The sequence below is a fragment of the Trichoplusia ni genome, chromosome 28 (genome assembly GCF_003590095.1).
Source record: "Trichoplusia ni isolate ovarian cell line Hi5 chromosome 28, tn1, whole genome shotgun sequence".
Taxonomy (NCBI): domain Eukaryota; kingdom Metazoa; phylum Arthropoda; class Insecta; order Lepidoptera; family Noctuidae; genus Trichoplusia; species Trichoplusia ni.
Window position 1 is genome coordinate 1884371 of NC_039505.1, and position 12082 is coordinate 1896452.

A 12082-nucleotide genomic window follows, 5' to 3' on the forward strand; every position below is an offset into this window, starting at 1 on the left:
AGTAAGGAACTCTATAAATTTCGATACACAATCAATTCCACGATAAGTTTTGAATTCATTAAAATTATCATCGCACGATGAAACAATATTATACGCGAAGGCTGAAGGAACGTGTCGTTGTAAGCGTGACGTGTTAGCGGTGTCCGATTCATGGCCGGAAATCGGTTCGAGTAATGTTTCGAAATCAGCGTAGATTATGAAAGGAATGTCTTGTTTTTTATTATAATTTTTGAATTGTAAAAATGTTCCTTTATCAGGCAATACAGTAATAACTCCTGCACACAAATGATTTTCAAAACGTTCTTCACTTGAAAAAAACACTAAACAGGTTTCGCAGAAATATATCTTACTATGATGTTTTGTTATTTGGGTTTTAACGAGGCGTGGTAAATCTTTAATGAGACAATAGTGAGATGAATTCGAATTTTCTAAAAACAGTAAATGAATTTTCTTAGATTTATGATTAATTTTCTCAGATTTGTATAGAGGTCCTGTTATAGTCTTACTACCTCTTAAACCGTAAATATAAATATTTAAAAAAGGATTGTTCCTTTCAAAAGTATCTATATCAGAAAAAGTGATTGGCAATTGAATATCATTTACGTTCAAGACATCGCGGAAATGAGGATACGATGTTATTCTTTCAGGATGTCTATTCGTTGGGTATAAAGCAGCAACTACACACCACAAAAAACAACACTCGTCATTATTTTGAATATTCAAACATGCTTTCTTATTTTTAATATATTTAGGTAAATCTATAAATTGCGATCCGCTGAGAGGTTGATATTTATTAATATTTATTTCTAGATGTGAATTATTCAAAAACGTCCATCCGCTGTCCCTTTCTTGAAAGTCATCAATTTTTTTTAATATTATCGATACAGCTTTTTCATAGAAAGATTTGAAGTTGTAATTTAAATGAATAATAAAATTTTTTGTTGCAAAAGACTTTAACTCTTGGAGGTCATTTTTAAACATTAAAAAATTAGCGAAATATTCAAAATTAATTTTAACAGAATAATGTTTTTGAAGCGAACTATCAATTAAAGATTTAACTTGATCATTAATAATGTTTAAAAAGCTTTCTGGGTAAATATTTATTTCCGTTTTAGGTGTAGCTATCCGGTAACTTGTAATACGTCCTTTCAAACAGGAATGTATTATTGCGACGTTATCATTGATGTGAATAGTACTATTATTTTTATGCTTATTAGTTCGCAAATGGTTACTCCAACGACGAAAATCCACTTCAATGTTGCAAACCGAACAGAATGGCATTTTATCTATTGAAACTTATAAAAGAGTAATCGTACCTGCAAGGTATATTTTTCGTGTAAATACTACTTTAAAAACTAAAACTTAATCACAGGATCTGTTGACTGCTGCTACTATTAGACTATGGTATATTTTCATCACAAGCACCAAAGTAACGGCTCTATTCTGCTTCTGAAAAACCATAAAACTTAGGTTAGAAATAGTGTACACACAAAAATGTAATTTAGACTAAAGTACGCGGTACAAGAACCGGGGTCATTTCTTTACATAAAAACCTGTGATTATAATATTATTATTTAAGATAGCTCAAATCTATTTTAAAAACCAAAAGAAAATCATTACCTCCTTTTTTATATCGTATTTTTAATCGTAAATTGTAAGATCTTATTCAATGTGCGACGATCTCTGTTTCCCAAAGGTATTAAGGAATTTTAACATTTAGGAGTCCTGAAAAAACAAAAATACATGAGCTTAAGTATCCATAGGTGTTAATGATCGTGAAGCAATTAGTTAAATAGTTAAAGACTTACCTTACAATGTTGAGACAAGAGTTTCTTCGAATTACAGGTAATTCATGAGATTTATTAATTTTAGTTAAGTTTAGTAAGTAAACTGTGAGTGAAAATTATTTATTATGACATAGGTCTAACATGCAGCAAAAATTACGAAATTATAAATGTACCTAAGTTTCAAATTGCAATTATTGTTGTTTGCATTGTTTTACGTAGGGTTGTCGCACAAAGAATATAAATAATATTATCATTACAGAAATAACAAGTTGTAGCTTGTTAAAAATAATGCAGAATGAATGACTAAAGTTGAGTACTTGTTCAAAACTAATTATTTTTAGCATATTAAAATCTGCGATCCGTTTGGTCAAATAGATATTAATAAATTTTTACTTTGGCAAAAAATCTCACAGACGGTGTTATTTGTCTACTTTAGATTTTCATATTCTCCTATCAGCCTAATAACTATAATTCATAAAATATAATCATAATATAATTATATCTATAAAAATGATAATCCTTACGAATTGCTAAATTAGCAATGAGTAAAAAATCATACGATGTAACGTGATCACATAAAGCGAACTATTGCATTACAATAAGAATCCCTTAGTCGATACTTTTTTGGATTTACACGAGTATAATACGTACATAATAAATTGTATTGTCGTTTATAATGTTTGCTTTGATTGCGAACGTTTTTAATTATTCGAGGTAACACTTCACATTTGCTTATAAGCAAAGACATGTTGGTTAGCGATCATTACTTTCTAGTGCTGATATAATATTTGGTTCAATACCATACCCCAGCTACTGGTTTTCAGCTAAAATCTAGAAAGTAAATCGTTCAACAAAACAAAAGTTTTACTTCTGAATATCTTTAGTGTAAGTTTAGTATACTCGTACTTCATCGCCACCTAATTTGCCAGAATCACACCAGTAAAGATGTAAGTACTATATTATTACTCGATTAATTTCTATCTTGATTTTTCAGTGTTTGATGTAATCGAACCTTGTTCAATTTTATTTAAAACAAACGTTTTATATGAAATTAATGTGTAAGTAACATAACGTTTAATAAATGTTTATAATTAATTGATAAATTAAACTTTCAGGTCGGACTGCGAGAGTGACATCGTTCCCTTCAACAATGAACGTAAAATAGAAAGTTCCCATAAACGGACAACATCGACAGGCAAACGCAAGACACCCACAAAATCTGCTATTATAAGGTAACTATACGGTACAATAAAATTACCGCTAAATTATAATGAATATACGAGTACGTGTTAATATTATTCTTTACTCCTTGTTGCAGCAAAAAAAACAAGACAGATATATTCGGGCTCCGACATGAACGGAACGATGAATGTGATGGCTCGTCAACGCCTGTGTTGTCTACGTTCTTCGTTACAAGATTAGCAAACGGCAACGAGCGCCGGACTGCAAACACCTCCGGCGAGTACTATATTGACCTCAAGGTGTATCAAACTAATGACGCTCGTGAAACAGACTCTCAAGAACTATGGAGGAAAGCGCTACTTCGATTAAAACTCCAGACTGACGGTGACACCATCCAGTGGCGGAAACTCCAAGCGTTCGTGCAGTCTGCAGATGAGCTGTTTATGAAGCCGCCAACGTTTTTTTCGTCTAATGCATAAGATCAATTACTTGTGTCATATTTTAAATACAATTTAATCAATATATTATTACACTTTTAGTTTGTTTTTTATTATGTGCCTTGCGATGAAAAAGCATACTGCGTACCAGTCTGTGTTACAGACGATTGTACCAGTTGTGAGCGCGCAATAGCATATTTAAAATACAAACATTGCCTGTTGGTTCCTATCGTTATTGCGATGAAAAAGCATACTGCGTTTGAGTCTGGACCAGACGACAGAACCAGTTGTGAGCGCGCAAAAACGAAAACATTACAAACATTGCCTGTTGGTTCCTATCGTTATTGCGATGAAAAAGCATACTGCGTTTGAGTCTGGACCAGACGACAGAACCAGTTGTGAGCGCGCAAAAACGAAAACATTACAAACATTGCCTGTTGGTTCCTATCGTTATTGCGATGAAAAAGCATACTGCGTTTGAGTCTGGACCAGACGACAGAACCAGTTGTGAGCGCGCAAAAACGAAAACATTACAAACATTGCCTGTTGGTTCCTATCGTTATTGCGATGAAAAAGCATACTGCGTTTGAGTCTGGACCAGACGACAGAACCAGTTGTGAGCGCGCAAAAACGAAAACATTACAAACATTGCCTGTTGGTTCCTATCGTTATTGCGATGAAAAAGCATACTGCGTTTGAGTCTGGACCAGACGACAGAACCAGTTGTGAGCGCGCAAAAACGAAAACATTACAAACATTGCCTGTTGGTTCCTATCGTTATTGCGATGAAAAAGCATACTGCGTTTGAGTCTGGATCAGACGACAGAACCAGTTGTGAGCGCGCAAAAACGAAAACATTACAAACATTGCCTGTTGGTTCCTATCGTTATTGCGATGAAAAAGCATACTGCGTTTGAGTCTGGACCAGACGATAGATCCAGTTGTGAGCGCGCAAAAACGAAAACATTACAATCAAGTCGTTTCGATGGTGTATCACCGTTGGAACGCAATACAACAAGTCGTTTTAATGGTTTAATATCATTTTAACGCAATTCAATGAATCAAGTCGTTTCGATCAAGTTGGAACGCTATACAACAAGTCGTTTTAATGGTTTAATATCATTTTAACGCAATTCAATGAATCAAGTCGTTTCGATCACGTTGGAACGCTATACAACAAGTCGTTTTAATGGTTTAATATCATTTTAACGCAATTCAATGAATCAAGTCGTTTCGATCACGTTGGAACGCTATACAACAAGTCGTTTTAATGGTTTAATATCATTTTAACGCAATTCATTCTTTGTTTCTTTTAATTCACACAATTTTTCAAAATTTGAGAATCAAGTGAATTGCTCAAAACCCATTGGGCGTTCTATTCCATGATATGTGTCGCTCATAACCTATTGGGCATTCTGTCCCACGACGCGAATGCGCATGCATGAGCGAAGGAGTGGGACAGAATGCCCAATAATATACTACTGAGGTATGTTCACTGGTTTTATAGAATTAAAAATACAATTACTAAGGAATCAAATAGTTATATTATTTTAAAAAATATGACAACTAATAACAATAAAATCTGAACAAAATCTTTCAAAAATCAACAGTTCGTTGAGAAACAAAAGGTTATAAAATTAAAAACGTATTGAAAGATGAGATTTAAAATTATGTTCTATAACATCATTTTAAATCTCAATCTTTCAAAAATTAACAATCCGTAGAATGTAGTTAAAAACGAACTAAAAGTAACTGAAGGTTTACAAATTAAATGCACTTAAAAAAAGTAAAAAAAAAAAACTAAATAACATAACAAAAAGGAACAACATTTATCTCCTAATTAATGGTAAATAAACTGAGGTACCGTCGAAACCCGTGACTTCGCCTGCTCTACCTATCTTCGCCTAATTTTTAGTAAGTTAGATTTGCGAACATATTTTTAGTACAAATTGTGCAAAATACTACTAAATACAAAGGATTTTTTACGTATGGCAAGATTTTGCAAATAAATTGTGACTTACTTCACACTATTGGCCACCATTGCGTTTTTTCCGTGAAATGGACGACACGTTTTTTTTTGCTGGTGTTTTAACTTCAGTTTTAGGCAGTATTACAGAACAGGTAATGTTTATCTTATTATTTTATTATGAACTACAAATATCTCTCTTTCATTGGACACTATTATTATCTATCTTATTCACGTTTAGAGGCTACAATTAAATAAATATCATTGTGTTGGTACTGGTAGCCATTTTGTTGCCGAACTTCGCCTACTGCTAGGGTTGTCAATTCCATTGTTATTGTCTTTTATTTATTATTATAATATATATTATACAAATAGTAGAGCTTTTTGCTTTAAAAGTAAGTACAATTGTGTAAAATTTTTATAGATATTTTCTTAAATGGACAAAACATTTTTTTTAATAAATTATTGGAAAAAAGAGTTCAAGTTTCCGGATACATTTGATAACAAACTGGTTGTTGCAGAATTACCGACAATGCAAGCGAAGCAACGCAATAGGCGGTCATACACTACAAAACACTCACAGCATATGATAGATTTGGCAGTAGATGCGTTACAAAATAAAACAATGTCCTCGTACGATGCAGAGAAAATTTTTGGCATACCTCGTCGAACATTATTAGACAAACTGCACAATAAACATCCTAAGAGTCCAGGATGTCCGACAAGGCTCAACGACCAAGAGGAAGCTAATATAATTAAAGTTCTATTAGCAGCGGCAGAATTCGGCAGTCCTTTGACTCTTCTGGATTTGCGAATTGTCGTTCATAGGTAATAATTAAATATGTTTTATTAGCAATTCTATTCAACAGGCACTCAATATATGCAGAATCTTGTAGATAAATATGTACATACCTACTTTAGTTTAGAGTGGTATTCTTTTTTCAGATACTTAGAGGGCAATGGCAGACTTACTATTTTTGACAACAAATTACCCGGCAAGAAGTGGGCATACTCTTTTATAAAAAGACATAAATCTAAATTAGCATACAGAGTGGTACAAAATATAAAACGAAGCCGTGCAGAAAAATCTCCTGATGAAATGAAGGAATACTTCACAAATTTACAGTTATAATTGAAAGGTGTTCCTAGTGATAACGTATTAAATTATGACGAAACGAATTTAACAGATGATCCAGGGTCCCAAAAGTGCTTATTCAAAAGAGGAGTGAAGTACCCCGAAAGAGTATTAAATAGCACGAAAGGTGCTATCTCTATAATGTTCGCAATAACTGCTGGAGGAGAATGTCTACCTCCTTACGTTGTATACAAGGCGGAGCATTTATATACAACATGGACATTAAACGGTCCTAAAGGTTCAAGATACAACCGTTCTAAATCGGGATGGTTTGACAGTGTCTTGTTCGAAGATTGGTTTGAAAGTATTATTCTACCATGGGCTAAAAACAAAACCGGTACAAAAGTTTTGATTGGGGATAACTTAGCGTCCCACATAAATCCCAAAATTGTGTCATATTGTGAAGGAAATAATATACGTTTTGTATTTTTACCTCCAAATTCGTCACATTTGACACAACCGTTGGACGTCTGTTATTTCGGGCCATTAAAAAAACTGTGGCGAGAAATTTTACTAAATTACAAAATAAAGAATCCAAGACAAACCACGGTTCACAAAGGACATTTCCCAGATCTTCTCAAAAAACTGGTGGTACAGCTTAACGAGAAAACAAATAACATAATTAGTGCTTTTAAAAGTACTGGCATTGCACCATTTAACCCCGATAAAGTTATTTTAAAAATACCGGATACAAATAAAACAACGATGACGTATACTGTCGATGAAGCACTATTAGATTGGTTGAAAGAGACACGTAAAGCAGATCCTAATAAGAAAGTACGAAATAAAAAACTAAATGTCCCACCGGGCAAATCGGTATGTACAACGGACTTTGAAAACTTAAATATTCTTCCAAAAAAAGTAGGAACATATAAAATACAAAGAAAGACGAATTCCAACACTATGCAATTAAATCCTGACTTATTACTGCAGCCACCTTTGATGCTTATAAATCCCGATAGCCTCAAAACGTTGTGTCTCAGAAGCGTTAACAATCATTTGGTTCAGTTAGAGCAATACCAGTACCCAGGTGAACAAACTTTGCAAGTATCTGACGTTCATAATTTGTGCGATATTTCAAAAAATTACAATGCAAATATGCGATTCATAAATGAAATACCAAACTGCCTACAAACCAACAAGCCTAAAATTATAATTACCTCGGATATCACTATAAAACCAGGAGAGTTTACAAAACATCAACAGATCAAGCAAGGAAACATCAATATCAAACAGAAAAAATGTAAAATTACGCGTTCCGCCATACATATGAAATTAATTCCAGCAAGAAAAGAAACACTAACCAAAAGAAGAAAAGTTTTTGAAGATATTACAGAAGAAATCAAAGCATTACACACACAAGTCATTAGTAAAGTTAGCAAAAAACCTAAAGAAGAAAATATGAAAAGAAGATTAATAAAAAAAGAAACTAATAAAGCAAAACAGAAGAAGCAAAAATGCAAATCTATGAAACAAAAGAAGAAATATAATAGTAGTGAATCTAGCTTTACTTCTGACACTGAAATATCTTATGCTGATACGGAAGATTCAGAATATGAAACAATGGACGATATCATCACAAGCCAGCAAGAAGAAGAAAATATTGAACCATCTATACCCTACGGCATTTCCGACATTAAATATCTCACAGAGGATGATAAAAAGTTAGAAAACGACTCATGGATTTTGGCTAAATTTACAACAAAAAAAAGCATGAAGCATTTCGTTGGTAAGGTAATATCAATAAAAGATAACATTCCTGAAGTCAAATTTGTGAGAAAAAAGAAGGAATCTAAATTTGATGGAGGATTAGTATTCAGCTATCCAAGAGTAGATGATATTTGCACCATGCAACATTTAGATGATGTTATTATGAAATTGCCCGAACCAAATATTTCTCGACGCGGCGAAATCATATTTAATATCGATTTGAGTAATTATAACGTACAGTAGGTAAAAAAGATGCTTGTGTAACACATCATTTTTTTTAGTACCTACTACATTCTAACTGAGTGATTGAGATTGATTTATGTTTTTAACCTGATTTAATAACTGAAACCAAATAATCGTGCCATTTTTTGTTTATCTATAGTTATTGTTACATAAATGTTGCTTTGTAGTAACGGTCGATTAAGTAAATACTAAATAGGTAGGTATTCTGTTAAAATCGATCGTTTTTAACAGTTTAAGAAACGGTAATTATTGAAGATTCTTTTAAATCTTACTAATTAGGTACTGATTTAATAAAAAGTCTGATATTAGTATATAAGATATAATATTTGTAAGTACCTACATAGCAAATAAGTAATGATGCTAAATTGCCTTCAATTTTCTATGAATGTTTGTTTTTATCTTTTATACTTTTAAAAATAAATAAATAATTGTATACATTATTTTCCTTTAAAATGTCCCCTCCTTGAAATGCAGTAAAATAACAATTGTTTGGCAGCCCTAACATCGTTATAACAAATGTATGGAACAACTTCAAACTGCTCCCTATCTTCGCCTACTGTACTCATTTTTTAAAAAAAGGATTCTATTAAAATGAATGTAAGGTATATATTAGTCTGTCACTTATTAAATTGTTTGGATCAGATGTACTTCACAGAATTTTATATAATTATCTATAATTCGATACCTTACGACGATGTAGGCGAAGTTAGGGAAACTCATCCATACTTCGCCTATCACGTTTGAAGCCAAATTTTAGCCAATTCACAACCAAATTTAAGACTTATTTTCTTTACAATAGTAACCAAAGTGCAATAAAATATTTTTTCTGCCTTAGTGATTCAAAATATTTTCGAATTAAAAAGTAGTGTTGAAAAATGAGTCAAAACCCAGGCGAAGTTACGGGTTTCGACGGTAAGTAAAGTTTTAGAGTCAATTCAGGCAGCGGTGGTAGCGGCCGGCAGCTGCTCGAAGAGAACTTTCAGTTTTGAAAGAATTTTAAACGTTATCAACATTATTTTAAAGACTGTTATCGCTTATACTTACTGATCGTAACTGTTAGCGGCATAATTCGAAGCCGAAAGTGTTACGCACCGCTGCTTTTCGCTGCCACCGCTGCCTGAATTGCGATATACACAATATTTAACATGAACTTGAAATAATAATTATTATTTATTGACCACTTTAGAAATAAATATTTAAACAGAATCATCTCCATCAAGGAAGTTACGGCGTTTCATTTTCTTTGCCTTTGCAGGAATGTTAAAAGCAAAATCATCGTCACTATCTTCCTTTGCCCTTGCAGTAATATTAAAAACAAAACCTTCATCACTGTCAGAAGAGTTTTGGACTGAATCTTTATCTAGTGTGTTGACGTGACGCATATTTACATCTTTTAATTTCTTCATTACACTTTCCTTTTTCGGTTCTTCTTTTTTCTGTTCAGTCTGTGCTTGTCTATCTTTTCATCTTTTCTTTTCTAATGCCTTACATTTTCTCAGTTGTTTAAGTTTTTCTTTTTCTTCTTTTTCTTTGTCTAACCTTCTTTGGTGTTCCATAAACTCTGCTGCAATAGCTACGGCGGGAGTAGCCTTTTTAGTGAGTTTTTGGGTGTGGGGAGTATTCTCAGTTTTCGGAAAAAAAATGCATTCTTGAAAGGTGTAGGTATTCCTTTGAATGGGGTCCGCGGCCTGATATTTTCAATAACTATTGGCGTTGGAGCTTTGCTTGTAGTTGGCATTATTAAAGAATTTTGAAGGGTATTTATTTCTTCCGAATACTTATTTATCAGCTTATTTTTTCGCCATCTGTTTGGACGTAGACTTACAGGAGTAGAGCAACTATTAACTTCATCATCTGCGTTCTCTATTTCAGATACTGATGGAGCGGTACTAGAACACGTGCTTAATTCAGGATTTGATGAACGTAATATATGTTGGGCTTTTTCTTCGGTTAATAATCGTATTTTTTCTGTGGTGGGGTAACTTCTGATTACCTCGGATCAATAATCTCTATCAACACAGGTGAATCAACCAATGGTTTCGGTAGAAGAGAATTTGCTTCAAATTTATTTTCTTCGATTGTTGGGAACACATTAATTGATGACAGTGACACTTGCGATGACTTTGGTATGACCTTTCCTATATCGTTAGCTTCCTCATAACTAAGTGGGGTTAGAATACCATCCGATCTAATATCAAAGTTTACGGAATTATAAACATTTTCTATATCGACATTATTGGTAAAGGTTGTCTGCCCAATATCTAGAGCACAGTCTGTTTGATCTTCAAATATGCTTTCCGATGATGTAAGACTTTTCCAGAATAAAAATATTTTTTCATAAGTGGGGTCACCTGTCCACTGGTTGCCTGCCTCTTTAAATAATTTTAATATATTTTGTGATAATCGACTTTCAAATTGTTCCTTGAACTGCTCATTGTTATCTATGTTGCTCATCTGTTAAGTATTAAATAGAGTATTTTGATTGGCTTCAGATAGTTTGTCTTGGTGTTTTTTCATTTTTGACAAAAGTTTATCATAGTCAATATTTTGTTCATCAAACGGGTAAAGTCCGCAGCATTTGAATCCGCTCATTATTGTTTCAGGCTTGAGGCTTCTGTGAAAACATTTTTGTACTTCTCTACAAAAGTCTGTACGCTTAAGCTTCGCATAATTATGTTTAACCCTGAATTCCCTTACAACATCCCGCCAAGTCCCCTTAACGGGCCTGAAAACGGCGACATCAAGAGGCTGTAACACGTGCGTTGAATTTGCGAGCAAAGCAACCAGTACAATCCCTTTTTCCTTGCAAAATGTCGTTAAAGGCAGAGATGTATGAGAACTATGACCATCGAAATATAAAACAACGGGCAGTGTTATTTCCTGTTGTTGAAGCCATGGGTAAAACACATTTGCAACATATTCATAGGACGATTCCATAGTCATCCAGCTTGATTCTGTGTTACCAAGTCCTCACCACGAAGGAACCGTTGACTTGATATTGTTAGGTAGCCTTTTGTAGGGGAAGAGTACCATTGGCGGAGCTACATTACCATCTGCTGACACATTGACTAAAACGGTCAAACATTATTTTTCATCATTTGCAACGCGATTATTGTATACTCGTTTACTACCCTTTTTTCCCAATACTTGCTTGTCTTTTGGACAAAGAAAAAACCCAGTTTCGTCGCAGTTGAATATACGCTTTGGATCTTGAAGAACACGCAGCAAATCGTTTTCTTTAAAATACGATCCTACTCTATTAAACCACGCTCGCAATGCAACTTCCGTGACTTGGTTTCTACTTGATTGAAGATTTTGTGCCACACGTTTTGACACTGCTGGATGTCGTAGCATAAACCCTGAAAATCATTTCTTTCCAGGTTTTCAACTAACTTAGATACAGTGTGTAATAATTGATTGTTAGTAACTGGAAAGCGACATTTACCAAGGTAATGGATCCAATCAACGATTTGTCTTTCTTCGTTTAGGTTAAGTACTGGTTGCTTACCACAATGTTCATTCTCGTAAAGCTCATCTCGTTTACTCCGTAATGTAGTCTGTGGTATATTGTACTGCCTCGAGGCTTTGTAAATACTCATACCCTGTCGAATTGATGAAAGTG

General features: G+C 33.6%; 2 protein-coding genes and 1 long non-coding RNA gene across 4 annotated transcripts; 2 read left to right on the forward strand and 1 right to left on the reverse strand.

Annotated features, from left to right (window-relative positions):
- Positions 1–1058: 1058 nt before the first annotated feature.
- LOC113506078 lies at positions 1059–1906 on the reverse strand. Its single transcript, XR_003401685.1, has 3 exons — positions 1809–1906; positions 1621–1725; positions 1059–1449 (listed from the first exon to the last, which is right to left on the reverse strand). It is a non-coding gene; the product is annotated as an uncharacterized LOC113506078 (long non-coding RNA).
- Positions 1907–2026: 120 nt separating this feature from the next.
- On the forward strand, positions 2027–3601 carry LOC113506060. The gene is made up of 3 exons (XM_026888918.1): positions 2027–2734; positions 2903–3019; positions 3106–3601. Coding segments are annotated over exons 1-3 (462 nt in total). The 5' UTR covers positions 2027–2732; the 3' UTR covers positions 3449–3601.
- Positions 3602–5247: 1646 nt separating this feature from the next.
- LOC113506063 lies at positions 5248–8898 on the forward strand. Of its 2 annotated transcripts, none has more exons than XM_026888922.1 (2): positions 5248–6200; positions 6318–8898. In XM_026888922.1, exon 2 carries the CDS (start codon positions 6649–6651, stop codon positions 8458–8460), a length of 1812 nt encoding a protein of 603 aa, XP_026744723.1. In that variant the 5' UTR covers positions 5248–6200; positions 6318–6648; the 3' UTR covers positions 8461–8898. The 2 variants fall into 2 exon arrangements, with proteins under 2 accessions (XP_026744723.1, XP_026744722.1); XM_026888921.1 differs by having other exon boundaries at positions 5248–5527; positions 5894–8898.
- The last annotated feature ends 3184 nt before the right edge of the window (positions 8899–12082 follow it).

Coding starts and splice junctions, on each gene's coding strand:
- LOC113506060 (XM_026888918.1), top strand. Junction 3,020..3,105: donor ACAAAATCTGCTATTATAAG/GTAACTATACGG, acceptor TCCTTGTTGCAG/CAAAAAAAACAAGACAGATA.
- LOC113506063 (XM_026888922.1), top strand. CDS start 6,649: ATGTTCGCAATAACTGCTGGAGGAGAATGTCTACCTCCTTACGTTGTA.